The sequence below is a fragment of the Loxodonta africana genome, chromosome 1, assembly GCF_030014295.1.
Source record: "Loxodonta africana isolate mLoxAfr1 chromosome 1, mLoxAfr1.hap2, whole genome shotgun sequence".
Lineage (NCBI taxonomy): Eukaryota > Metazoa > Chordata > Mammalia > Proboscidea > Elephantidae > Loxodonta > Loxodonta africana.
In genome coordinates this window covers 101,124,803-101,152,288 of record NC_087342.1, presented here as the reverse complement: position 1 = coordinate 101,152,288, position 27,486 = coordinate 101,124,803, and the positions used below count along the sequence as shown (strand labels likewise).

At 41.3% G+C, this 27,486-nt stretch overlaps 1 protein-coding gene across 1 annotated transcript in view; it reads right to left on the bottom strand.

Moving 5' to 3' along the window:
• Positions 1 to 1,270: 1,270 nt before the first annotated feature.
• Positions 1,271 to 27,486, bottom strand: part of DNAH8 (dynein axonemal heavy chain 8) — a 347,089-nt gene continuing 320,873 nt past the window's right edge. Inside the window, exons 85-89 of the mRNA XM_003404207.4 lie at positions 25,211 to 25,367; positions 17,348 to 17,500; positions 17,078 to 17,267; positions 2,537 to 2,658; positions 1,271 to 1,558 (exon numbers count right to left, since the gene is read on the bottom strand). Coding sequence (XP_003404255.4) covers positions 1,271 to 1,558; positions 2,537 to 2,658; positions 17,078 to 17,267; positions 17,348 to 17,500; positions 25,211 to 25,367 — 910 coding nt within the window. The remainder of the gene's footprint in view (positions 1,559 to 2,536; positions 2,659 to 17,077; positions 17,268 to 17,347; positions 17,501 to 25,210; positions 25,368 to 27,486) is intronic.

The window sequence follows — 27,486 nt, the reverse complement described above, 5'->3', positions numbered from 1 at the left end:
TATAATTCCTACCCAAATGATTAGGTGAGACTACGCAAATAAGGTAACTGTGGCCCACCAAGGGGATTGGTCAGCTTCTCCATCCCACTAAGCTTAAAAGAGAGCCAATTCCAAAGCAGAGAGAGGGTCTTGCCACCACCAAGGAAGAAGAGCCTGCAAGGGAGTGCATTCTGTGGGCCTGGGCTCACTCCTAGACCCAGGAGACAGAGAGAGCTGTAGCACCAGAGACAGCAAGACAGCAGTGGCAGAGAAACAGCAGCAGCAGGTGCAGCAGAACCAGGAGACTAGCAAGAGACCAGCAGGAGATGGCATGGTGGGCTTCCCAGCCCATGGAGTGAAAAAGCTGGGTGCTTTCGGGCAGGAGGCTTGCTGGCAGAGTAGGGTGCCTCTGGGCACTTGGTAGAGCTAGGTCTGCCTACCCACAGAGCTAGAGCTGAGCACCTTCTGGCTTCCTGGTGGAGTGGGGTGCCTCTGGGCACTTATCGGCAGAGCTAAAAGAGCTTTGTAACACTTGCCTGAGCAGGACAGAGGCCAGGCCGAAGGGCCAAGGGCCAGGGAGAGGCCTGCCTTCGGGTACGGCTGAGGAGAGGCTGTCCTGGTAGAAAAACTGTATCCTAAGCATTCCTGAACCTGAATCATAACCTGTTAGCCAAACCAAACCCGTTGTTGTCGAGTCGATTCCAACTCATAGCCACTCTATAGTAACCTGTTACCTTCCTAATGAACCCCGTAATCATGAGTCTTGTCTGTGAGTTGTGTGTGGCCATTGCCATGAATTACTGCATTCAGCAGAGAAGTAGAGAGTGCTGTGGGAGGGACGGCTGGTGTCGGAATTGGTAAAGATGGCAGAAAGAGGAGATATGTCGGACCTCTACCTCACAGGAATCAGCCTTGGGCTGTTGATCTTGATTCTCCTTTCCCCTCGAAGTTAGAGGAGGTCAGACACCTCCACCATGCATTTTTACATTTACTTTTTCACAATTCAAACCTTCCAAAGTGTTCTCACATGAAGACAGGAATTTATCTTAAAAATAAGTATAATGGAATATGATTTCCTGAAATAAAAAAGGATTAATTTAGAATTGTCTCTTTGAAAATTTTGACACGAGGGGAAAAGAAAAAAAAAAAACATGCGAATGTAGAATATCAGCTTTTTAATTTAGAGAGAGTAATCAAGCAGTTATCAGGGAGAAGAAATACACATTGCCAGTCTCTCGATACAGCAGGTTATGTATGTGACTCCTGGTGCTCTCAGTGAGTGGAAATGAACTTACTTGATGTCACATAAAAGGGCCACTCCTCTCAGGATCCAGTGATCTGGGGACAAAACTGTTCTCAAGTATACCACGGTGATGAAGGTCAAATCTGTGCGCCTTGGTTTCTTGTAAATAGGACACACATACAGCTTGGGGTCCTTGGGCGCCGTGGAGTTGATGGCAAAGATGTGTAACACAGGCAGCTGCGTGAAGAGCACCTTGGGGGTGGATTCGGTGAGCTTCCCGTTCCGTCTGTCCCAGGCTGCTCCATCCATGTAGAGTCCATAAATATAAACACCTTCCTGGAAGAGTCAAGCATAAGTTTTTTTTTTTAATTAGGTGTTGCGAGATGAGCATTCATTACCGTAATAAAGGTTGTCATTTTGGAAAGAAACTATACGCCCGTCTTAAAATGCTACCAAAGGAAGAAAGCACCACTGGGCACTTTGCATTGGTAAAATATTGAGGCCAGTTTCCCCTGAGGCATACACAAGCACTGGAGAAATGTTCCTGTTATCAGTTGTTTCGGTGTGGGGGTGGCCCACTTGGTGCAACAGATTTAGATGGCACACCAGATCATCTCAGCAGAGAGCTAAAAGTCTCCGAGATGACTGGGCCAAGCTGACACACAGTGAGAGCGCAAAATAGGATTTGGGGTTGGGGGTCACATGGGATCTCAGTCTATGCTGCCCAACCCAACCTGTGGCGCCTCTGGGTGGATTCAAACTGCCAACCTCTCAGTTAGCAGCTGAGTGCTTCGTTTGTACCACCCAGGGACTCCCAGTTCGCAGAACAGATAAATGTCAAAGCAGAGGCTCCGAGTGGTGTGTGGTTATCTTGGAGGCCCTGCCCTTTTCCCCAGCCAGGCATTCTTCCACCTGTCCCAGCTAGCTGGGGAAGTTGCTGCAACCAGCCCCAGGGCTCTGGACTACTAATCCAGTTAGTCTCTACTGTCCTTGACACTCACTGATTCTGTGAGAAGCCCACAATAGTAGCTGGAGATGTGTGAAAAATCCTTGCTAGCAAACACAAGCGTAATTTGTAGTTATAAAGAAAGGCTGTCTGGGGAGTTGCCAACGCTTGCCAGACTTAGTCATTAACCTCCCACTCCTGCAGACAGAAGAGGCTCTGGCATTGAGGTCTTCTGATTACAACAGGAGGGAGCCTTTGCTGCAAAGTTAATGGGTTTAACAGAGGCACTCATAGGTCAGTACTAAGCAGAACTTGAACTTTCAGCCCTGGCAACAGGGCCATCCCTGCTGTTGCCTAGTGGGACCTACCCCAGGTGGTGATGTGATCTCCTCCTTGGTCTGTCGCAGGACTTCGTTATGGATTGTCACAGAGTCCAGGGCCCAGCCTTTGTGGGCTCGGGTAACTTCTTGCCTCATTGCTGTGAGGAAGCCTTAAAAAAAGACGGAGAGAAAAGAGGAAATGAAAGGATTTTGATGCTTTGGTACACTCCATTTTAGAAACAAGAAGGAAGCCATGTTAAGTGTTACTTGTTAATCAATCATCAAGCTATGTGTCTGTCTTAGATTCCTCATGCTGCTGTAACAGAAATACCAAAAGTAGGCGGTTTTAAAGAACAGAAATGTATTTTCTCACAGTTCAGGTGACTGGAAGCCCAAATTCAGGGCACCAGCTCTAAACAAGGGAAGGCTTTCTCTCTGTTGGGTCTAGGGGAAGGTATTTGTCCACTTTCTGCAACCCTGGAGTTACTCAGTTCTTGGCTATCTCAACATGGCATCATCTTTCCCCCTTTTATGCTTACCAAGCTCTGTACCTAATCTGCTCTTTTTATATCTCAAAAGTGGTTGGGTTTAAGGCACACCCTACATTGATATGGTCTCATTAACACCACAAGTAAAATCTATTCTCAAATGGGCCTACATCCACGGGTGTACCCAAAACCAAACCCATTGTCTTCCAGTCTATCCCGACTCTTAGTGACAGGGTAGAACTGCCCCACAGGGTTTCCAAGGAGCTGCTGGTGGATTTGAACTGCTGACCTTTTGGCTAGCAGCTGATCTCTTAACCACTGTGCCACCAGGCTCCATCCACAGGTATATGGGTTATGATTTACAACAATATTTTTGGGGGACACAATTCAATTCATAACGGTACCCATCCCAAGAGGAGTTTTTCTTTGAGATCAAACCTCAGGAGGGACACTGCTTTCAGTGTTTGTTTCTGTTTATGGAGGTCTGTGATGAGCTAAATATTTCTCACCAGCACACTTTTTGCCTCACACAGGGCATTGATTTGAAACTCCTTCAGGATTTCAAGTGCTCAAGTCCTACAAGGGTTGTAACCCAGTCCTGGCTCATAGCCTCTATCTGAACACACCATACTGATGAAGAAAACTGGAATTGTGAAATATTCTGAAAATGGCATTCCAATTAAAACCTGAATCAAACCATTATCAAGTTTCTATTTGCTTTAATGGAATAATTTCATTTAATCTAAGGAAATAAGACATAATGCCAAAATAGAAAATCTGACTTTTAATTTGATCAAACAAAGCAATCGCACCGGAAAGGAAAGCTACATGTTTTAATGTGCATAATACAGTTATTTTAAGACAATACATGATTCTGCATATTATGGTCTTCCTTTAATCTTAATATTTGCAAACCATGCCATCCCATTCAATAAGAGAAGTATTTCTTGGAGAGTAGCATTTGATGTTAGAAACTATACCCTAAATCTCAATATAGTCTTCAAAACTTTAGGAAAATTTAGCTGTGATCTATGTATTTTGGTCTCCTTGTTAATATTGAAAATCATGAGACTCTCCAGTGAGTCTAATTTGGAATGTGTGCATCCCTGCTATTCCTAGATTAGTGAGCTCTGAGGGATATTATGCACAAACCAACATATAAGTGATGACATTATATCGGGTTTGAGTAGGGTAGGGGGAAGAGTTGCTAGGCATAATTATAGGCTCTGAGGTAAAATTCCTTAGAGTTGGATAGAATAGGTCTCTAGCCCAGCTTACTGAGAGAGTGAAGGTCTCCCCATTCCCAAATCCTTCCCTGGTTACTAAATTAGACATTTAGGGAGGCTCTCATGTGCTCATTCATTCATCCTGTCTGGAGTAGGCACCACATTCTAGGCATTGCTCTAGGTGGGATGGCCACAAAGGTGAAGAGGCTATCCATGGACCCTGCATTCAAGAAGCTCAGTATAGAGGAAGTGTGGAGGGAAACAGGCCTAGTAAACAAGTATATACATACAATACAATGTCATTATGAACAAAGTTAACCACTCGAGATGACAGGTCAGGGAAGTCTTCAGTGAGAAGATGAAGTTAATTCTTGAAAGATAAGCAGGAGTTTGTGAGATGGGACGATTCCAGGTAGAGGAACAGCATGTGCACAGGCATGGAGGTCTAGGCTAAAGGTGAGGCAACCATGGCACTTAAGGTTAGAACAAAGGTGGTATGGTTGTTAGTTGCCCTTGAGCCTGCTCCAACTCATGGTAACCTTATGTATAACAGAATGAAGTGATACCCAGTCCTGCGCCAGCTTCATGTATGTTTGAGTCCACTGTTATGGCTATTGTGTAGTACCTTCAACCTAGGGGGCCCATCTTCCAGTACTATATCAGACAATATTCCATTGTGATCCATAAGGTAGAGGTGTGAATTTTTCAGCATCTTGATTGAATACCTAGTTACAGGGTTTGGACATGATTCTGTGGATGGTGGGAAGCCTCCAAATATTTTCAGTAAGCAAATTATTTGGTCATTCCCAACCCATCTATAGTAAAGAAGAATGAAGAACATCAAAGACACAAGGAAAATATTAGCCCTAGAGACAAAAGGGGCACATAAACCAGAGACTCCATCCGCCTGAGACCAGGAGAACTAGATGGTACCCAGCTACCACCAATAACCACCCTGACAGGGAATACAACAGAGAGTCCCTGATGGCGCTGGAGAAAATTGGGACGTAGAACTCAAACTCTAGTAAAAAGACCAGACTTTTTGGTCTTTTGGTCTGACTGAGACTGGAGGAATCCCAGAAGACGTGGCCCCTGGACTCTCTGTTAACCCAGAAGTAAAATCATTCCCGAAGCCAACTCTTCAGACAAAGAATAGACTGGACTATGAGACATAAAATGATACTCATGAAGAGTGTGCTTCTTAGTTCAAGTAGATACAGGAGACTAAATGGGCAGCTCTGGTCCGGAGGCAAGATGAGAAGGCAGAATGGGACAGAAGCTGGTTGAACGGACACGGGAAATCCGAGGTGGAAGGAGGAATGTGCAGTCACGTAACAGGGATAGCAACTGGCGTCGCATAGCAATCTGTGTATAAATTTTTGTATGAGAAACAAACTTTAGCAGTAAACTTTCATCCAAAGCACAATTAAAAAAATTATTTGGTTGTATTTGCATCTTATAAAGCTTACTCGGAGTGCCAAAGAAGAGTCCTCATGCTAATCCAAAAGAAAAGTTGATCAATCCACCAGAGTTGCTGGTTGAAGAACTTGTATAGTTGATTCTTAAAAAGGTATAGTTTCATGAAACTGAGAGCACCTAGTAGGAAGGGATGATTTTATGAGGTAGAATATTAAACACAGGGGGCAGGAAACATAGTGGAAGTTTTCCCGGCAGCAAATGCCGGTCAATACCTGTACTCTGTGTAGAATTACTTGATTTGATCAGCAATTGATTATGTGAGCTTCCGCTCTAGATATTGGGGATGTCATATTTTAGTAGTAAAATGAACATTTTGTGTGCTTGCTAGTCAGTAGTATATATAGCCACAATAATAAAATCTAATTCTCCCTTCTAAGTCAATCCATGAAAATGTCATTTTTGTCATTCAACCTTAAGTGTGTGTGTGTCCACGTGGTGTGTTAGACACTGTATATCCAAGGAGAGGATTTGGAATTAAATTGACTCTATTTTATTATATTTTAAAATTCATCATTGACCTATGAATCTACAAGGTCATAACGCACGAGGCATGAATCTTGGTTCTAACTATTCATCTGCACAAGTTGAATAATTGCATTTTCCCATAACATATTAAGTTCCAACTAAATAGCAAATTTGACCTCACTCCATACTGCACTCAGGGCAACATCCTCTTTTATGTAACACACCTGCTTCAAAAATTTTAGTCATTGTCGGACAGCTCTGAAAAACTGTGCAATTAAGAGACTTGACAACATGTGACAAGGAGAGACCATCTTCTACCTTCTCCTTATAGGGGACAATGCATGATGACGTCTAGCTGACTTCAGAAATCAGACTCCTTACGTTTAGAAAACACTCTTAGTGTGCGACTAGATGGAAATATCTAACACACGCTGTTGTTGTTAGTTAATTAACGTCAGCTCCAGATCATGGCGACTCCATGTAAAACAGAAGAAAACGTTGCCCAGTCTTGTGCCATCTTCACAGTTGTTGGAAGGATTGAGTCCATTGTTGCAGCCACTGTGTATTTTGAGTGCCTTCCAACTTAGGAGGCTCATCTTCCAGCACTATATCGGACAATATTCTGTTGTGATCCATAGGTTTTTCATTGGCTTATTTTCAGAAGTAGATGTCCACCAGCCCTTTCTTTCTAGTCTGTCTTTGTCTGGAAGCTCCACTAAAATCTGTCCGCCACAGGGGTTTCTGATATTTGAAGTGTCAGTGGCATAGCTTCCAGCATCACAGCAACATGCAAGCCACCACAGTAAGACAAACCGACAGATAGGTGATAGAGCACACATAACCTTGAGCTATGAAGGACAAGAGGATATATATATAAAATATACAACAAACACAAATGATACTATGCCATTCCTTCTCTCATGGAACTTATAGTGAGATGAAGGTTGAGTGGTGTTAATACTTTTATTGGCTATTTTTTGTTGTTGTTAGATGCTGTTGAGTCGATTCTGACTCATGACGACCCCATGTGTTACAGAGTAGAACTGCTCCATAGGGTTTTCTTGGCCATAATCCTTATGGAAGCAGATCCTTTTCTCCCATCTTACCTTACCACTGGGTGGGTTTGAACCGCCAACCTTTAGGTTAGCAGTAGAGTGCAAACTATTCGTGCCACCTAAGGACTTTATTGGCTATTGAGATAGGAAAATTTTAAATAAATATATTTGAGGCCTGAGAGTGGAGGGTGGGATAGTGTTCTGCAGGCCATCCCTACTCAGGGAACAGGGAGCAGATACATATTTTTGCAAGTCTTAATGGTTTTGTTTGGGCTTCCTGAAAAGAAGAGCATGGTCTTGTAGCATTCAAAGGGTAGTGAGTCCATTGCATTTATTATTAAATTTGAAAATTAATGGCCATCTTTCTTGTAGACTGATATCAAGTCTAAAGAAACAAAAATCTGTGTTTTCTGATGCTTGCATAATTTTAAAAGACTATTGATATATTTTTCTTTATAAAAGCTTGAAAAGCAGTTGTCTTGGTTATCTAGTGCTATTGTAACAGAAATACCACAAGTGGATGGTTTTTAACAGAAATCTATTTTCTTACAGTTTAGGAGGCTAAACTGTAGTTTGAATTCAGGGTGTTGGCTCTAGGGGAAGGTTTTCTCTGTCTGTCAGCTCTGGAGGAAGGTTCTTGTCTCTTCCAAGCTCCCGCTCCTGGACAATCTTCATGTGACTTGGCTTCTCTCTTCTCCCATGTCTGCTTCTTTCTGTTGCTTGTTTAATCTCTTTTATTTCTCAAAAGAGGTTGACTCAAGATATACCCTACACTAATCCTGTCTCATTAACATAACAAAGACAACCCAGTCCCAAATGTGATTATAACCACAGGCATAGGGGTTAGGATTTACAACACATATTTTGGAGGGATACAATTCAATGCGTGACAACAGTACTTTTGCTATGGCACCAATTTACTTTTAATAATTCTTAAACCAAATTTCAATCGTGAGTTGTAGAAAAATGATTCATACATACATATGTTTGACTCTGAAGTGACAAAAAGTTGGGGAAAGTGTTCAACAATAATAACCTTCTGTTCTCCCTGAGATTTGACCAGCCACGTGATAAATGGGTGATTGGGCTATTCAAAGATCCAAGTCACATGTGGTCTAAAGGAGATGCTTAAAAAATTTTTTTCCTCCAAACTCATACAGCGTAATGAATTCTTAAAACATTTAACAAACTTTTTTTTTTTTTTTAATTCACTTTTAAACTAGGATTATACTTTGGAAACCTGGGTCCAAACTAACATTTGTTATGTTCTAATTCCTATAATAGCAGTAATCCAACATTTCAGCAAAGTCATTACTATTGTTGGACATCTGCAATCAGTTGGCTTAAAGAAAGCCGTAGAGTCCTTTAAGTGTCATTCACGCAAGGCCTTAGAAAAGGCAAAAGAAATGACCAATCAGGAGTTTGTTCTTCTTGATTTTACAAGGAGCCGGTTGGTATTCTGTAATGATGGTCTATACCCAAAAGAGGCAACATATTTGTTTTTTCTTTAATAAATGAACCGATCCTTATGTAATGGACCTTAGGTTGTGCAATATTTCCTGTCTAATCAGTTACTAAGCCTCCCAGCAGCATCTCCGAAGATGAGGAGAAATGATGCTCCTGCCACAGTTTATGACAGGCAGTTTTTCCCCCAAATGAGAAGCAAATGGAGCTCATTGGTAAGTTAAATAAAGGGCCAGAAGTCATTAAACAAAGACCGGGTTGATCAACTCAAAAAAATGCACCGAGCACCTTCCCTGAAGCACTGCTAGATGCTTAAAGGCAGGGCACTTAAGCTTTGCTGAAAATCACCTGGGAAAACTTTAAAACTCAGGCTGCCCAGGCCACACCCCAGATCAATTAACTCAAGATCTCTGGAGGTAGGACCCAGGCATGAATACTTTTTAAAAACAGGGCTTCTCAAACTTTAATGTTCATCATCTGGGTGAGTGGGGGGCTTGTTAGTAGGTCTAGGGTGGGGCCTGAGAGTCTGCATTTCTATCAAGCTCGCAGGTGATGCTGATGCTAGTTGGTGAACAACACACTGGGTAGCAAAGGTATAAGGCCATGGCTCTTCACACGTTAGAATGACTTAGGAAGCTTTTAAGAAAATTGATTGTACAGACTCTAGAGGCCTCATCCCCAGAGATTCTTGTATAATTGGTCTGGGGCCTCAGGCAGTAGTATTTATTAACCATTCCTCTGGTAATTCATATGCAGGCAGGGCTGAGGACCACTGCTCTGATAAAAAGATACGGGAGAGAGTCACTGATAGCACACTGACCCAATCTTATTTTAAGAACAAGTCTGCCAAGTGGGAAAGGAAATTCCTCACAGTACAAGCAAATACTAGGACAGCTGTCAGTAGTAAGAGCTGACTCCTTCCAGGGCTCCCCGAGATACATGTGTTCTCTGAAATGTCATTAATCCAGGCTACCGTTGACTCCTATAAAACCTGAGTAACAAAGGAGAGAACTGAGGCTAATTCTTTTGTCAACGTTGGGATCAGCTCAACCCACCGCGTCTCACATCCCAAAATGCAATTCCCTGCACTGATCTATCTTCTACATGGCCTTGACCCAAGCTACCACTCTTCCCCTCCCTCCCAAGACTTTCCACTGTTTCCTCTGGCGTGGTTCTATGGTTAACAAACTCTTCTACATCTTCTACCTCTTTACAGAACATTCTCCCCACTTTTCTTGCCCTTCCTGGAAACTGACTCAACCCTGAAGCCACTGCCCTCTCCTTTGCCCCATTTGTTCCTCTGCTTCTGCTTTGACACACCACCCTCCGGGTGAACATCCATCCCCTCATTGTCCCTGCGATATGCCCGTCTCCTCGGCACTGTGCCCATTCACTGAAGATTCTGCCATTATCTAGATCTCTTCAGCATCCTGACCTCCCAGTTCCTTAACCTCATCATGTCCGATGACCTTCTTCTCAACCCCATCCCTTTTCTTCATCTCCTTTCCTATTTAGATCCAACCTTTAAAGCACTTGCCGAGCAAAACCCCAATTCTGGATGAATCCAAATGTCTGCCTTCTTACGCCCATGCCAGGCTGCTGAATGATATCAGAGACCATCACACAACTGCCACCACCACAGTTTAGCATTGCCAGCCTCAAGTGGATTCTGAAAGCCACCGTGCAATCCTACATTCACCTTGTTAGCTCTCTCTCTTGAAGTTCTGCCACTCTCCTTAAATCTCTCCTCCAACACCTCCTGGCCCTCAAGATGACCTCATCTTCTTCTTCAAAGAGAACAGAAACCATCAGATAGATGAAAATGTGCTTAACTTCTTCCACCTAACCTACTAAGTCAGTGGGATCTATGCTCATTCCTTTCTTCTTGCTCTTGTTACAATGGGTGAGGTGTCCCTTCACTTGTCTGAAGTGAATCTCTCCACTTGTGAGTGCTGTATTCCATCACCTCTATCACTTTACCAACTTTTTGGTATCTGTGGTTTCTGCCTCTCTTTCTTTCTATACTGGCTCCTTCCCCTCAGTCTTTTAACATGCTCAAGCCTCTCTCACCATTAAAAAAGAAAATGCTTTCTTCTTAAAACTACTCCTCCAACTTGCTTCTCCTTTTTGAAGGCAGATTTCTTGAGAGAATTATCTATATTATCCATACTCACTTCCTGCCTTTCTATTTCCTCATCTCTCACTCAGTCACCCTGAAATCTGACTCTCCCACCTCCCAACCCACTCCACGGAGACTTCTCTTTCCAGCAACCTCCTTGTTGATAAGGCTACCTGACCATTTCTGGCAATATCTTACTTGACCTCCGGCAGCATCAGTCACTACTTAGTCCCCTTCCCTTGTCTTCCAAGGGGCTGTGCTCTCCTTGTTTCTCTCTTACAAGCTGTTTGGATATGAGAAGACCATAAAAGAGTGTTTGGGTGATCTGCATGACAGTGATGCACAAGCAAACATGGCAGAATCCTGAAGAGGATTGAGAGGGGGATGACCAGATCGTGGCACTGGTGAGGTTGTCAGACGGATGGCATATCCTACATTGGCAGTCAGAAGTGAGGGATCGGATTCTACATGAGGACTTTAGATGAGTCAGTAGAGTCGTAGAGACAGCAGAGATGAATAGCTGCATTTGGGAGAATGGCTGAGGTCACCAATGGAGGAGTGTAAACAGAAGGGAGGCCAGGGCCACGGGCAGAGAGGTAGAAGAGAACCAAGCAAGGGCAGGGACAGAAGCCAAGGCATGAAAGAATTTCAAGAATCAGCATCCTAGCTATAGTCAAGAGGAATGAAGATGGCAGCAAGGTCATTGGATTTGGTTGCCTCGGAGAGAACAGTTTTAGTAGAGTGGTAAAGGCTGGCCAAATTATTAGGGACTGAGTGATTAGTGAGAAAGATAAGTGTGCGGAGACTAGAGTTACAATACGTACGGTTGTGACTAAGGCCAGTACACATAAAGACAAGAAGGACATGTTACTATTCACTCTGCAGGAAACTACATGCTTTAATAACCAGAGACAAATTGGAGCCTGCTAGAGGCATTTCTACCAAAGAAAGGGTCAGCAGTTCGAATCTGCCAGGCACTCCTTGGAAATTTTATGGGGCAGTTCTACCCTGTCCTATAGGGTCGCTATGAGTCAAAATCGACTTGACGGCAGTGGGTTTAGAGGCATTTCTATGGAACCCTGGTACCACAGTGTTTAAGTGCTTGGCTGCTAACAAAAAGGTCGGTGGTTTGAAACCTCCAGCTGCTCCATGGAAGAAAGATGTGGCAGTCTGCTTCCGTAAAGATTACAGCCTTGGAAACCCTATGGGGCAGTTCTACTCTGTCCTATAGGGTGGCTATAAGTTGGAATCAACTTGATGGCAACGGGGTTTTTTTTGTTTGTTTTTTTTTTTTTTTTGGTTTAGCATTTCTAAGATTCCACAGTCCTTTTATGGTTCTGTGATTTGGGGGCAGAGTCAGGTTAGTGCTATCACTCAAACTGAGGTTTAGGACCTTGGAATCCATTCACCTGGATTCCCTCAGACATTGGGGGCAGCTCCGGTTAGCACAAGTAGTACATAAGGGGTCTCCATGAGTTGGAATCAAATCGACGGCAGTAGGTTTGGTTTTGGTTTTTATGTATGGGACGTGCTTAGAGTTGTAACTAGATTAGAAGAAAGCCCCAGTTCCTTCCAACCCTGAAGTGCTAATAACGGTTGGTGTACTTTTTCACCTCAACAAATGGCAGGCTTTTATAACTATCTTCGAGGCAAGCATTTGGAAATGGCTGCTAGCTGATGATGCTGCCCTGAAAATAGACACACAGGCAAGAGGTTGTTGATGATTTTTACAGTAAAAACAAGATAGCAGGACAAAAATTATCTATCTCCTTGCTTCAGCAAAATCCCCTCTAACTGAAAATCTTGATTTGTATTAGTGAATAAGTTGTTACTGACATCTGCTATAACAGACTGGTGTGGCTTGTCAAGGCACTAAGAGAAAATCAGAAAAACTACTGCCGTTTGGCATTAAAATGGCATCAAGCTCCAGATTGAGTTAAACATTTGGGAAATAATGATACTGCATGATTCAATCTAATATAGAGGTGTGAGACCCTGCGAACACATTCTGCCTCTGCTTCTATTTCATTAGCAGCACCTGTGAGTCATACCCAACATCAAACGGCAAAGTATGGCTATCAGTTATGAGGTTCTGAAGGGCACTCAATTCCCTGGCTTGAGGCCAGGCTCGTTATAATTCATATCCTTTGGGTTAAAACACATCCCTATATACAGCACACGCATACACACACGCACCACCACCACCACTACCACCATTATCATTAGAATCTAAATCATACATACATGATGTGCTGGAAAAGGTATATTTGTGGGAGAAAGAGACCAAAGAAACCCTTTGAGATCCCCGAGAAGAGCGGTCTTAAACAACATACGACAGCTGGGAAAATCCAGTGCAGCACCCAAGTCCTCCTGGGCCTGGAGAATCAGTTGGGAGGGAAATCTATGCACTGAAAAGCTGTATTGGTTGAACAAATATCACAGGGTCACGGATACAGAGAGCTTGACCATTTCAATCATCAAATCGAATTGCCACACAGTTGAACTCATCAATTGCTGCATAAATTATTGTGAAGGGGGTCAAAAACACCAGATTAGACCTGTAGTGGCTGACTCAGCCTCTTCAAATACGACAGACAAAATATCAAGCCACCCATAAGGCAAACAAGCAGCGTTACAAAACCGTGTGAGCTCAGACACTGACCAGGGGGCAGACAAGCCATGTCACCTGTCCTTGGGGTGGCATGGGGTTCAAAGTCACTTAGGCCTGAGGAGGAACTGCTAGAGGCACAATGGGAAACACACATCAAACCATATGGCATGCCATATTACATTATAAAATGATAAAATAAACCGTCATATGTGAATAAAACTAAATGAGACTGAAAATGTATAATTTGCTTTATAGTCTAGGTGATTTTGACTATACATTTGTAATGAAACTGTGGTCTCTTTGTAAACTGCATTGTGTTTTATTTAAATGTGTGTGTGTGTGTGCTCGTATTTAACATTTCTTTCAGTGTTTTGAGCCAAAGAAAGAACTTATTTCATTGAAGGGGGGTCTGGGTTAGAAGATATAAAAACCAGGAGATACATTCATGTTGAGAAATTGTTGATGTCAAATACTGGCCAGAGAGTCTTCCAAGTAGAAAGGACTTTATCTTGTTGGCACCCTGTCTGTGAACATGCATGGAGTTGTTGGAATTTCTGTGTTTTCCAGGCTTGGCCAAGTGATGTGGAACAGAAAGCAATTTGTTCCTCGTGTCAGGAGAAGGAAAAGGAAGCAGAGAAGTGATTAGTGTGCAAGAAAAGTTGGCCTCAGTCTTCTATGCTACTGACAGAAAACAGTCATAGGTAAGGGTATTTCCATGTTTGCATGTATTTGCTTGTGTGGAAAGAGTAGGATGCTTGAATAAGTCCTGGGCTTTCCAAGATACAAAGTGCCATGAGAGAAAGAATTAAAGTTTCTCTTGAAAACAGAGATGAAGCAACGAAAGGATTAATATTATTAACAAGTAAAACTAAAAACCAAACCTATTGCTGTCGAGTCAATTCCAACTCACAGTGACCCTTTAGGACAGAGTAGAACTGCCCCATAGCATTTCCAAGGCTGTGATCTTTATGGAAGCAGACTGCCACATCTTTCTCTTGTGGAGCAGCTGATAGGTTCAAACCGCTGACCTCTTGATTGCAGCACAGTGCTTAACCACTGCGCTACCAGTGCTCCTTTTAACAAGTAAAGGCATACTTAAAGTTTGCTGGAAGCTAACTGAAATGTACATCTACATTTGTTTTCTTTAAATAGTATTCTGGTTTGCCCCGCGTGGTACAGTTAAAGTGCTTGGCTGCTAACCAGAAAGTTGGAGGTTCATATCCACCCAGAGGTGCCTTGGAAGAAAGGCCTAGCAAACTATTTCCAAAAAATCAGTCATTGAAAACCCTGTGGAGCCCAGTTCTACTCTGACACACCTTGGGTTGCCATGGGTTGGAGTCACTGGACAGCAACTGGTTACTGGATTTGTAGCATTTAACAAATATTAATAATTAAAGATTGGTTCATATTAATTCTTTGCTACTTGAAGTTACAATTTTAGTGGAAAAAAAATCGCAATCACTGAAAGAAATTGTGTGCTGTGGTAGATGACTTAGTTAACCTGTGTCTACGGAAGGCCAGTGAAGAACCAACCTTACTATCTTGGTTTCTGAATATCAAAAATATACTAAAGACCCACACTTTAAAAAATCACTGGTCCTTACCTCTCTCCTGCACTCCAAACCTTCCAACAAACCTCTCCGTTTGAACATCCTACCAGCACTATCATGACAAATCCAGTGCTATTTACCTTTCCTCCCACACTGTCTCTCTTCTGGTGCTCCCTGCCTTGCACCTTGCCTTCAGCCTAAGCCATGGCCACTCCTTGCCCTCCCAAAGATCCCCATTTAATCACCCCACCAAATCTGTCCCCTCTTCTGTACCAGTTAAGGCCCTGCGCTCTCTCCCTTGGTCCTGTAAGAGTCTCATGGCTCTAGACTTCCATATTCCAGTTCGCCCTTTACCTGCTCCTGGGACTATCTTCTGGTCTTTGGTGACTTCCTCTTCCTTGACTTTATGATAAAACCCACACTCCAGCCTCATTTCCACCTCTCCCTCTTATTTCTTTGCCTGTAGAAACCCCACCCGCTGCTTCCCGTGTTAAGCTCTTCCCAAGTCCTGCCTGGGCAGAGTTAATCTCTCTGTCTTCTGCACTACCTTAGCACTTAGTTCTTACACCGGTGAAGCACTTATCCCCTTACTTTAAAGTTGCTGATGTGTCTGTCTCACCAACTTCCTTTAGGTCAGGGGAATCAGTTCTCGAATCTCTCTCTACTGAAAGCACCAGCACAGGGCCTGGCAAGTAAGGTGGTTAAACAGTCCTTATTAAGTTAAATGCTATTTCTTCCGACTACCAATTCAAGAATTGCCTGCTGACAATTTACTCAAACTGAGAGCTAGTAAGGAGGAAGGAGACTCCTAGTAGACACATGAAATCTGAGAACCATAAAAAATCCCATCCTCCACACACATATATTTGATGGAAATGAATTCTGGGGAAGAAATAGATAAATGAAATCTGGGAGCTGTCCTTTACAAATCTAAAGTTTTTTTTTTTCTTTGACATAATAAATACTATGTATAATTTGGTATGCTCATACAAGTTACCACAGTTAGCGTTTTAAATTTAGAAATTTTAAGGCAATTAAAAATGCATGAAGTATGTACATGAAGGATGATTAAATGTTTACTATTAAATTATTCATTGAAGTATTATGCAAACAAAACATGCACAAATCATGAGTATACACTAGATAGTGCCATGTAACCAGTATCCAGATTAAGAAACAGAACATTCTCAAATGGCCAGAAGCCCCCTGTCCCAATCACTACCCCCCACCACAACGGTAACCACTATCCTGACTTTTAAGAGCACAGGCCCGTTTTGCTTGTTTCTCGTATTTTGTATAAATGAAATCATATAGCATATAATGTTGTCTGTCTGGCTTCCTTTACTCAACGTTGTTTTATGAAATTACCATATTGCCGTGAATAGCGATAATTCATTCTAACTCTATAAATTTGAATGTTTTTGGACTGTATTATGAATGGAGTTAGAAGGTGCTGAACTATAAGGAATCTAATGTCTTTTCATTTTTTTCAAGAGTTACTTGAAGTAAAACTATCCACATTGTAATAAGACCAAAAGCCGTGTTTCTGGATCTTACGAACCTTGTGACATCGAGCCAGTAACCCTCTTAGCAGAAATTTCTAGACTGAGGGAATAAATGAAGCCAAATCACAAAGCACTCTCAATTAAAAAAAAAAAGAAAGAAACTGAAGGACAAAAGACCCCCGAAGCTCACCAAAGACAACTTTTACCACATAATCTTTTTTTTAAAAAATAAATCTAATTTTCTGAACGCTAGTAATAATTTCTGCTAGGTATTTTCGCAGACATTTAAAGTCTAAGGTTTAAGAGAAACTTTCTTTACTATTTTACAGGTCCTAACCACAAACCACAAACTGACGGCTTGCTGAGGTGGGTGAACAGAAATAGGGACGATTCTGTTACCACTATATTATAGAAACAATATGGTAGAAGCAATTTGGAACAATTTCAGACTGAATTTGAAAAATAAACACAGAAGAATTACCTGTGTTGCACAACCTTTGAAAGGATATTCTAGCAATGAGCAAGCTGTCCCTCTATATTGTTTTATTTAGTCTACATTCATCACACGATGCTGCTTTCCAACTAAACACGTAGTCCAGATTTTTCCATTCTCCTGTGAGCACATACCTTGGGGATTAAAGAAGCCAGTCATCCAAAACGTATTAGGCCTCCCTTCGAATATCCAAGTAGAAAACTGAGCATTTCTTTCCAAAAGCTCAGTAAACCAGAAGCCCAGTGTGGATGAATCCCAGGACACTCTTTTCCAGATCTGAGGTATACGAGCATCATACATGTTGTCCAGGGCATCTCTCAAGTTCTGAAAAAGATAAGCTAAGATATGTGAATAAGAAAGATCAACAAAAGAGGGGAATGACTACTGGGATAATAATAGCTCACCTCACTCATGATGATTGTCCCTTCAATGGCCAACTTTAGATCACTCAGGCTGCTGCGAAGTATCGTAATGACTTTCTGCATTCTGTCAATTTCTTGTCTAAGAAATATATTCATTGAATTCAGATGTCCCATCTTTATCAAACGAGCTTTCACCTAAAGCAAAGCATACAAGGCAAGAAGAGATTTTTCATCATCTGTCATTTCTCCTCCAATGACCTCTGCTTTCTCTCTTCCTTTTTTTCCTCTGGATGGATCTCATTTTTGCCTCTACTGGCACAAATGAATTCTAAAATATCTCTTGCAGAACCAAGCTTGCCATTAAATTCTCCATTTTCTGGGCTTCAAAGACTACTGTTCAACTAAAATGGTTTTTATTTCCTACTGATAATACTCAGTTGGTAATTGGAAATGTACATTAAGAAGCTGAAATAAAATTGTACCTTTTTTTTTTCTTTCAAATGATTAAGTACTAAGTGTCAGTTAAATATTCTTTTACAATCTAACCTTTATAAGAATGCAATTTGGAATACTTTTTTTTCCCCCATAATCCTTACAGAGTCGTTATTGGAAATGTCACAGAAAGTTAATAACAGCCAAAATCTTTACAGAACAGTAAACAAAGAATATGATTAGTCCAAGCTTCCTAAGATCGTTGCTCCATTGGCTAGGGTGACTAAACAGTGCCTTTCCTAATCTAATCAATGAAAATACTTGACTTTGTGGGAGGGCCATTAGGCACCTGTCATTTATTTAGTTTGGTATATCATTTATTGACTGTTTTGAAGAGACCGATATAAAAGCCTCTGGTCGCAGAAGCAATAAAATATAACAATTAATGGAAAATGAGCCAATGCAAATGCAAATTTCAATTTAGTGGCATATGCCCAAGAAGAGATTGACTACAAATACTGGCAGGAACTCCTAAAGAGATTTGAAATTTCTGGTGGCCATAATCGAAGAAATGCCAGAATAGAAAGGAAAAAGATAGCCATGTGGAATGAGAGAGATATATATCAGTCCAAAGAATCACCAGGCAATCAGTAAACTGTTGGACTGTCTAACAGAGATGCCCACTGCCCCTTCCGGAGTCATGGAATGTTAGAGATGGATGGGTCTCAGAGTCATCTGGATCATGCTCTTTATTTACAGGTCTTCTGGCATGGAAAGGTTTCCTATCAACAAGGGACATGTCTGCTTTACTGTAGCTGAGCCACTTCTGGTGGATGGGTGATACCAGGGGCCAGGGGAGCACAAATTCAAAGGGAAGCAGTGACGTAAACTGAACCACCTGAATGGTACTAGCTGTGCAGGTAGAGCAAGTGATATTAAAATCACAACCAAACATGCCAGTGGAGTTCCCTAACCCAGTCCACCATAACAACATTCAGGTAGTCTCTTAAATTCCTAGGTCCAGAACTTATATTTTCCCAGTCTCTAGTGTCTCATTCTACCTCCACCCCCAGCCCTTCTTCACCTTCCAGTGACTGAATAGAATAGATATCATTCCCCTTAAATCATGACTACTCTATGGAAATTCACACTTAAGGAAAAAGTAAAGTATGGAAATACTTCTGCAACCCCAACGAATGGGAAACTAAGCCCAAGTGTTGACCACGATGTCAAATCAATAACCTAGTTATCTTTTTATGTTTTTTTATTGTGGTAAAAAAACACATAACAATACCCAAAAGAATTGCAAGCAGAGATGCAAGCAGATATTTGTATACCAATGTTTACTGCAGAACTAGTCACAATAACCACAAAGGTGGAAACAACCTAAATGTCCATCAACAGATGAATGGATAAATAAAATGGGGTACAGCCATACATACAATGGGATATTACTCGGCCTTATAGAGAAATGAAGTCCTGATAAAAGCTACAACATGGATGAATCTTTAAAACACTATGCTGAGTGAAACAGTCACAAAAGGACAAATATTGTACGACCCCATGTATATGAAATATCTAGAGTAGGCAAATGTACAGAGATTAATGTTCATTAATGGTTACTAGGGGCGGGGCGGAGGAGAGTAAGAGGGAGTTATCGTTTAGGGGACACTGAATTTCTGTTAAAGTGGGTGGACAAATCTGGGGACGGATAGTGGTGATGGTTGTACAACATGATGAGTGTAATTAATGTCACTGAATTGTACATATAAAAAATGTTGAAATGGCAAATGTTTTGTTATATATATATTTACCACAATAAAATATACATATGCATTTTATTGTGGTAAAGATATATATATAACAAAACATTTGCCACAGGTGTGTGTATCAAAATAAAACATCTGCCATTTCAATTTAATATGCTCACAGCCCTCAAACAATTAGCCTTGTCCTGCTTAGGGTTTTAAAAGAGAAACTTTTCTTGAAATATGTGCTTCAAAAAACTTTTTGCTGTTAGGTGCCCTCAAGTTGATTTCAACTCATAGCAACCCCATGTGATGTAGTAGAACTGCCTGATGGGGTTTTTCTAGCCTGTAATCTTTACAGGAGTAGACAGCCAGGTCTTCTGTGGAGCCACTGGGTAGGTTCGAACCACCAACATTTCAGTTAGCAGCCGAACGCTTAACTCTCGTGTCACCAGGCCTCCTTAAGAAAAACTCAGACCCTAGAAAATATAATTTTAGTACTGATTTTATTGTGAGCGTGATTATCGTTCCAGCCTAAATTACCTTTTTATTAATAAAATTAAAGATCTTACATAGAATTTTCTTATATAGTCTTATACAGAATTTTCATTATGTTTCTGGAACTAAGTAGTCTCCTGTACAATGACGGATCTCCATTTTTACTGCAAAAGTCCATAGTATAATTATATCTCAATTTACGAAAATGCACTTTACAACCACATTTTCGAGAACACATCTCTTCTATAAAATAACATCATTAAAATGTATATGATCTTGGAACTGGAAGCAGCTTTAGTGTAATCTCCCTCCTACATAGGAATTAATTTACTGACATCTGTGACAGTTTCTGCTAGAATATTGCCGCAACAACCATCCCAGTGGTGAACTGGCCCAGCCTGGACAACTCAAATTATGTTATAAGGTCTTAAAACATTCCTGCTGGTAATACTAACCCTGTGGTCTAATTCTGCCCTCTGAAGTTACATAGAGTACCCTTTATCTCATTTTTACGTACCAGTTTTTAAAACTATTGAAGGCAGGAGTTACGAATTAAATTGTGTCCCCCCAAATATGTGTTGTAAATCCTAACTCCTATACCTGTGATTGGAGCCCTGGTGGTACAGCAGTTAAGAGGTCAGGCTGTGTCCTGGATTGAATTGTGTCCCCCCAAAATGTGTGTCAACTTGGTTAGGCCACGGTTCCCAGTATTGTGTGATTGTCCTCCATTTTGTGGTTGTAATTTTCCTACGTGTCGTAAATCCTAATCTCTGCTGTGGTTAAAGAGGCAAGATTAGATTATGTTAAAGAGGATTAGGGTGGGATCATAACACGCTTACTAAACTCACAACCCTAATCCAGTGTAAAAGGAGTTTCCCTGGGGTGTGGCCTGCACCACCTTTTATCTTACAAGAGATAAAAGGGAAGAGAGCAGAGAGTAGGGACCTCAGACCACCAAGAAAGCAGCGCCAGGAGCAGCGCGTGTCCTTTGGATCCGGTGTTCCTGTGAGGACAGTCTCCTAGTCTGGGGGAAGACAGATGACAAGGACCTTCCTCCAGGGCTGACAGAGAAAAGAAAACCTTTTCCTGGAGCCGACACCCTGACTTGGGACTTCTACCCTACTAGACTGTGAGAGAATAAACTTCTGTTTGTTAAAGCCATCCATCCACCTGTGGTATTTCAGTTACAGCAGCACTAGACGACTAGACAGGCTGCTAACCAAAAAGTCGGCAGTTCAAATCCACCAGCTGCTCCTTGGAAACCCTAATGGGGCAGTTCTACTGTCCTACAGGGTCAGTCTGAGTCAGGATCGACTCCACAGCAACAAGTTTGGTTTTTTTTTTTTTTTTGGATCATACCTTTGGTTGGAGAAGCCCTGCTGGTGCAGTGGTTAAGTGCTCAGCTGCTAACTGAAAGGTCGTGGTTCTAACCCCCAGCCGCTGTTTGGGAGAAAGACGTGGCAGTCTGCTTCCGTAAAGATTTACAGCCTTGGAAACCCTATAGGACAGTTCTACTCTGTCCTATAGGTTTAAGTTGAAATTGACTCAATGGCAATATATATATATATTTTTTATACCCATGGTTATAATCTCATTTGGGAATAGGTTTTATTTGTCATTTAATAAGACTCGATGGCAATGGGCTTTTTTTGTTAAGGCAGTATTAGTGTGTGCTGTGTCGAGTCAGTCTCTTTTGAGATTAAAAAAGGAGCAGATTAAGTAAGCAGAGATGGGGAAAGACGGATGCAATGCCACGTGAAGATGACCAAGGAGTCAAGAAACAGAAGATGAAAAGAGACAAAGCCCTTCTCCCCAGAGCTGACAGAGAGAGAAAGCCTTCCCCTGGAGCTGGAGCTCTGAATTTGGACTTCTAACCTCCTAAACTGTGAGAAAATAAATTTCTGTTTGTTAAAGCCATCCACTTGTGGTATTTCTGTTATAGCAGTGCCACATCACTAAGACAGCAGCTGTTATGCCTCATCTGTCTTCTGCAGCCCACACACGATAAACCTTTGAAAGTACGTACTTAACAATATGTATCCGTTAAAAAAAAAAAAAAGTTTTCTCCCCTTCCTATAACTATCTCTACATGAAGCCATTGATTTCAAATAGCTTGGTTGTCAGATATCTTGGTACTCTTCTACACAATGGAAACAAGGTCTGTTTTTAGAGGTAAGAAAATGTTGTTATTGTTGGGATCACTCACTGCATGCTGAAATTGGTTACAATCATAAATTCTAGAATTAGACTGCTTGGGGTTCAAATCCTTGCTCTACCACTTCTTAGCTTGGTTTCTGCTGATTTGTCAGGAGGACTAAGTGGCATAATGTGTATACAGCACTTAGCACAGAGCCTGGTGTGTTCTAAGTGTTGAAAAATGCCAACTAAAAAAAAAAAACCTGTTGCTACAGAGTCGATTCAGATTCAATGTGACCCTACACATTACAGAGTACAACTGTGCTCTATAGGGTTTTCTTGGCTCTCATCTTTACATGGTGTCGCTATGAGCTGAAAACTGACTTGACGGCATCTAGCAACAACTATCTTTATGGAAGCAGATCTCCAGTCTTCTGTAGCACTGCTGGGTGGGTTCGAACCACCAACCTTTAGGTGAGTAGATTAGCACAAACTGTTTGCCCCATTTTAATGACTAAGTAAGTGCAGTGCTTAGAAAGCTTCAGGTTGGTCACCAGCTGCTTATAAATAACATCCCCACTAATTGTTCTACCCTATTCAGTCACTTCCAGAAGTGATTACAAGTCAATTGAGTAAACAGGTCAAATATTTATGGTTAAAACATTTTGAGTATCTTAAAGAATACCAACTCCGTGACACCACTGCTTTATGCCTTAAAAGTTTTTTGGATTTTTTTTTTTTTAGCACAGCTTATGGCATAGTAGAAGTTGGTATATAATTGAGTCAGTCTGGAGGCTTTGATTGATGTAATTAACTTGTGAAGGTATTTAAAAAGGAAGGAGACAGAAAAGCATGTAGAAAATAATGTTTTCTCTGATGTTTTTAACTCTCGAGGGATGACTAGGTTACATGAACAATGAGAGACACAGTTTAGTGATATAATCAAACAAAATTTACTACACAGGTAGTCTTCCTCATCTTCAACAGCAGTTAGATTATTGTTTTTCATGATATTCATGCTTCTGTGTTTAAATGTACAAATAAATGATCAGATTAGTAAATCATTTACCCAGCCAATAAAAGATTTCCATGTTCAACTCTGAGAGAAAAAAAGAACAGGAGGGCTATCAGACGTGCCTCAAAAGAACCCTAGGTCTATCAGAACTGGATGGTGCCTGCTGCCATTACTGATCATTTTGATTAAAAAATTCTATAGCAGAATCCTGATCAAAAGGGGGAAAATGTGGAACAGAATTTCAAATTGTCAATGGAAGCCAGATTTCTTGAGCCATTGAGGCTGAATGAAACCCTGAAACTATTGCCCTTAGATAATCTTTAAACTTTAAACCAAAACTTCCCCTGAAGTCTTCTTTGAACAACAACAAAAAAATAGTTTATCTTAATAAGTAAAATTTTCTGCCTTGAGCATTGTACTCTTTTAAAGACTTGTCAATGTGAGATCAAATTGACAACAGCAACTCAAAACGTTAGATGAGACGCTTAGGGGAGCAGTGAGTTAAAGTCAATGGTGGTAGAACAATTTGGAAAAGAATATTGAGAATGTTTGCACAACTTGAAGAATGTAATCAATGTCATTGAGTTGTACATGTAGAAATTGTTGAATTGGTGTATGACTGTGTATATTTTCACCAAAAAAAGAACCGTAGGTCTCAGTCTAAGACTCGCCCTGTTACACCTGCAGTGGGAGGCCTACAACTCAGGTAATCTATTGGCTCCCAGTTAACAGGTGTATCTTTTCCCATACTTAAGAATACAGAGCAGGACAGACACAGGACGGTAGTTACATCTGAATTAGGGCAGGGTGATTTTCTCTTTTTCAGTTGAAGAGCTAAACTTGACTCAGCCCAGTCTAGGACTCAGGTGAAGCTAGCCATCAGCAGTGAGGGAAGAGGCAGAGAATAAGAGAGAGGAGTCCCTGGCCAACCAGAGGACACGTGGAGGAGAGGGCCAAGTCTGAGAACTTTTGGACAGAACTTTGAAAACATCCAGAAATTTTTACCACAATTAAAGATTGTTTTAGATGAGCAGTTCTTAAAGTGTGGTCTGGAATCCCTGAGGCCCCAAGATCCTTTCAGAAAGTCCACAAAGTTACAGCTTTTTTCATACTAATAGTAAGGCTTTTCCACTCCCATTCCCTCATGAGTGTACAGTGGAGTTCTGGCTACATAGAAGACAGCTGGATTCTCATGTCTGCTTCTGCATTCAGTCTGTCATGTTGTGACAATGTGACAACATGACAGACTGAATGCAGAAGCAGACATGAGAATCCAGCTGTCTTCTATGTAGCCAGACCTTAGATTTGCAAAATGTAAAACAAGGCCACTCTTCTCACTGAATTTTTTTGTTTTAAAATATAAAAATGTTATTTATGTTAACATGTAATGGGGTTGTTACTGTTATTTTTAAATAAAGGAATAAATACATATTTTAAAAAATTTCTCAGTTTAAATTTCCAATACAGTAAATATCACCCACATTAAAAAAAACTATTTGGGGTCTTCAATTATTTTGTAAAGAGACCCTGAGACCAAGAATTTGAGAAAGGCTGATTTAGATTTAACAAGTGAACATCGAGGAGGATCAAGAAGTAGACCATTACTGCATCCACATTGGGGAATAGATTAGTTTAGCCTGCTTGCTTTCCTATTATCTGGCTGAAAGAATGAAAAGCACAGAGAGCAGGAGACCAAAACAAGAGGTAGGTTTAAAGAATGGAGAAAGCAGGTTTGGGTATGAGAGGTGGGGAAGAGGACTCAAGCCTAGAGGTTAAGACATCTGGGGTCCTAAGACAGAGGAATTCAAAGATGGGAGAAAGGTACAGAAAAGATGATTGAAAGAGAAAGTGGAATAAAAAGGGAGCGAAGAAAGGTATCAGAAAAAGTGCAGATCATATCTTGTGAGATATTTGAGAAAGGAAGTTGGTAAGGAAGAGAAGATCAAAAGGTAAAAAAGAAAGAGTGGAGAAAGAAGAAGGAATGAGCAGAGAGAGGGAAGATGGAACACAGTGTCTCAGGGCTGTACTCAGCTTTGTGGAATCCAAAGATCCATGGAGAAAATGGGCGTAGTTTACCTCATGAGGAACATAGTCAGGAGGCAGTTTGCTCAGCATATCTTCAGATAATCTATAAACGATGGCTTCCCGAGTCTCTCCCACTCCGCCTCCACTTTCTTTGGGTTGAATGTTGGTAATCGTTTCAAGGACATCAGAAGCAGTGTTACTCTGATACCTGATAAAAAGAGGAACTGTTCAGAAAGTAGTAGGGAAAAGTATCCTCAGAGATCATTACCAAAGCTAAAATGAACTGATAAAAAAATAAAAAATTTTTTAATTTATTTATTTTTTATTTGAACTGATAGAATTGCTTAAATCATAGCCAGCCCCTACCTCACCACCACCACCCCCCCCCACCCCCCGCAAAACAGGAAACTTTACCATCAACCTAACAGGAATGAAAAAGCTAGAAATCCATCCTACCGCCTCTTAACAGAATGTCAAAAACCATCACAGAAATGAAAAGCTCTTCATCTTATGGGAAACAGACTCCACAAACATTCTTGGTAATACAAGTCTGTGCTTTAAAGTCTGATTGTGAAGTCCTTCCTTACAGCTAACCTAACCCCCTCATGCTGCACAGCTTTTATTCTCCCTGTTATGGTCTCATCATAACAGTGTACCATTATACGATGATTTGTTAGACCAAAGAAGGTCACTCATTTTTCTTCACCAAAATGTTAATTATTAAAATTTGCTTGGTCTTTTCTGATTTATTTTCTCATTTTCCCACTTGCTTTATGATTTCCAAGGTGATCTATTGACATCCACCTGCTCTACCTATCCAAATGTAGTCCATTTTTTAAATCCACGTATTCGATAAAGATTTAACAAGTGTCTACTGTGTTTGCTATGGACCAGGCACTGGGCTAGGTGTTGGGATATGGTGGTGAATAGGACATAGCTGCAGGGTCCTAGACTGAGCAAGTGCTACGGAGGAAAAGAGCAGGATGCTTTAAGAGAATATGACTTCTCTCTCTTTAGCTCTCAATCTCACTCCCACACTTACTCTCTCAGGTAGACCAGATGTTCTGAGGTACACAGACTTAGTCTCTGTCCCTGAAATGCTGGGTAGACCAGCTTTTCTGTATGTGTGCGTGTGAATGAATGTGTGTCAGAGGCAATTTACACTAGAAGATCAGGGAAAACTCTCTTAAAAAAGTCATATGTAAGCTAAGACCTGAAGGATAAGCAGGATAAGCAGGTTAAGCAGGTTGGCCAGGCCAAATTGGGGTGGAGTAGGAGGCCCAGAGGGAAATTCAGATAAAAGGTAAGGCCCGGGAGTGAGAAGGATTTCAGTGCATTTAAGAAACAGATAAGGCCAGTAAGGCTGGAGCCAGCGAGCTAGGAGAAGCGATGAAGGTGGAGACAAAGGCAGGGGCCAGACCACGCAGGGTCATGTGGGCACTTTAAGGATTCTGAGCATTCTCTTAAGGGCAATGAGAAACCACGAAGACTTTCCGAGAAGCCGTGTTGACATGATTAGATTTAAACTTTTCTTTTCTGAACTCCTAGTTAACCTCCTATAAACATCACATAATTTGATTTTTTGGGTTATTGTTTCATCTGTAAGTTTTGTCTCTCATCCAGATGTCAACCACCTCCGCATTTCCTTTCACAGGTGTTAGAGGGAAATCTAAAAAGCTTTTACAAATGCTTGAAATGAGTGATTTGTTGTTCTGTTTTAACTCCTTCATTATAACTTAAGCCTTTGTAATATGGAATATATAGCAACATTTTAAATGTGCATACCTTTAATTTAGCAATTCTATATCTTTGGAAACCCTGGTGGCATAGAGGTTAAGTGCTACGTCTGCTAACCAAGAGGTCGGCAGTTCAAATTTGCCAGGCGTTCCTTGGAAACTCTATTGCGCAGTTCTACTCTGTCCTACGGGGTCACTATACTCGATGACAGTGGGTTTGGTTTTCTTGGTTTTTATATCTGAGAATTCATCCTAAAGAAATAATCAGACATTTCCATTTCTGAGAGCATGGTGCAACTGTTACCCTGAAGGACCCTCCTGAAAACAACTAAAAATGCTGGTTAAGATGTGGAAAACATCTTTTTAAATACATTAATGAGCTGGCAAGAAACTAAGGAGTTATTGGAGTCAGACAAAATATAGAGTGAAAGCTGTAATCCAGGAAGACAAGCCAGATTTTACCCTAGGGGTGTAACCAACCCCTGATGTCCTGGAATCTCTCCTTGGATGGTACATGGGGCACACTGACACAGGACGTAAACCCTTCTATTCGAGGTGGAAAGTCTAATAGGGAACTCCTACATAAAGCTG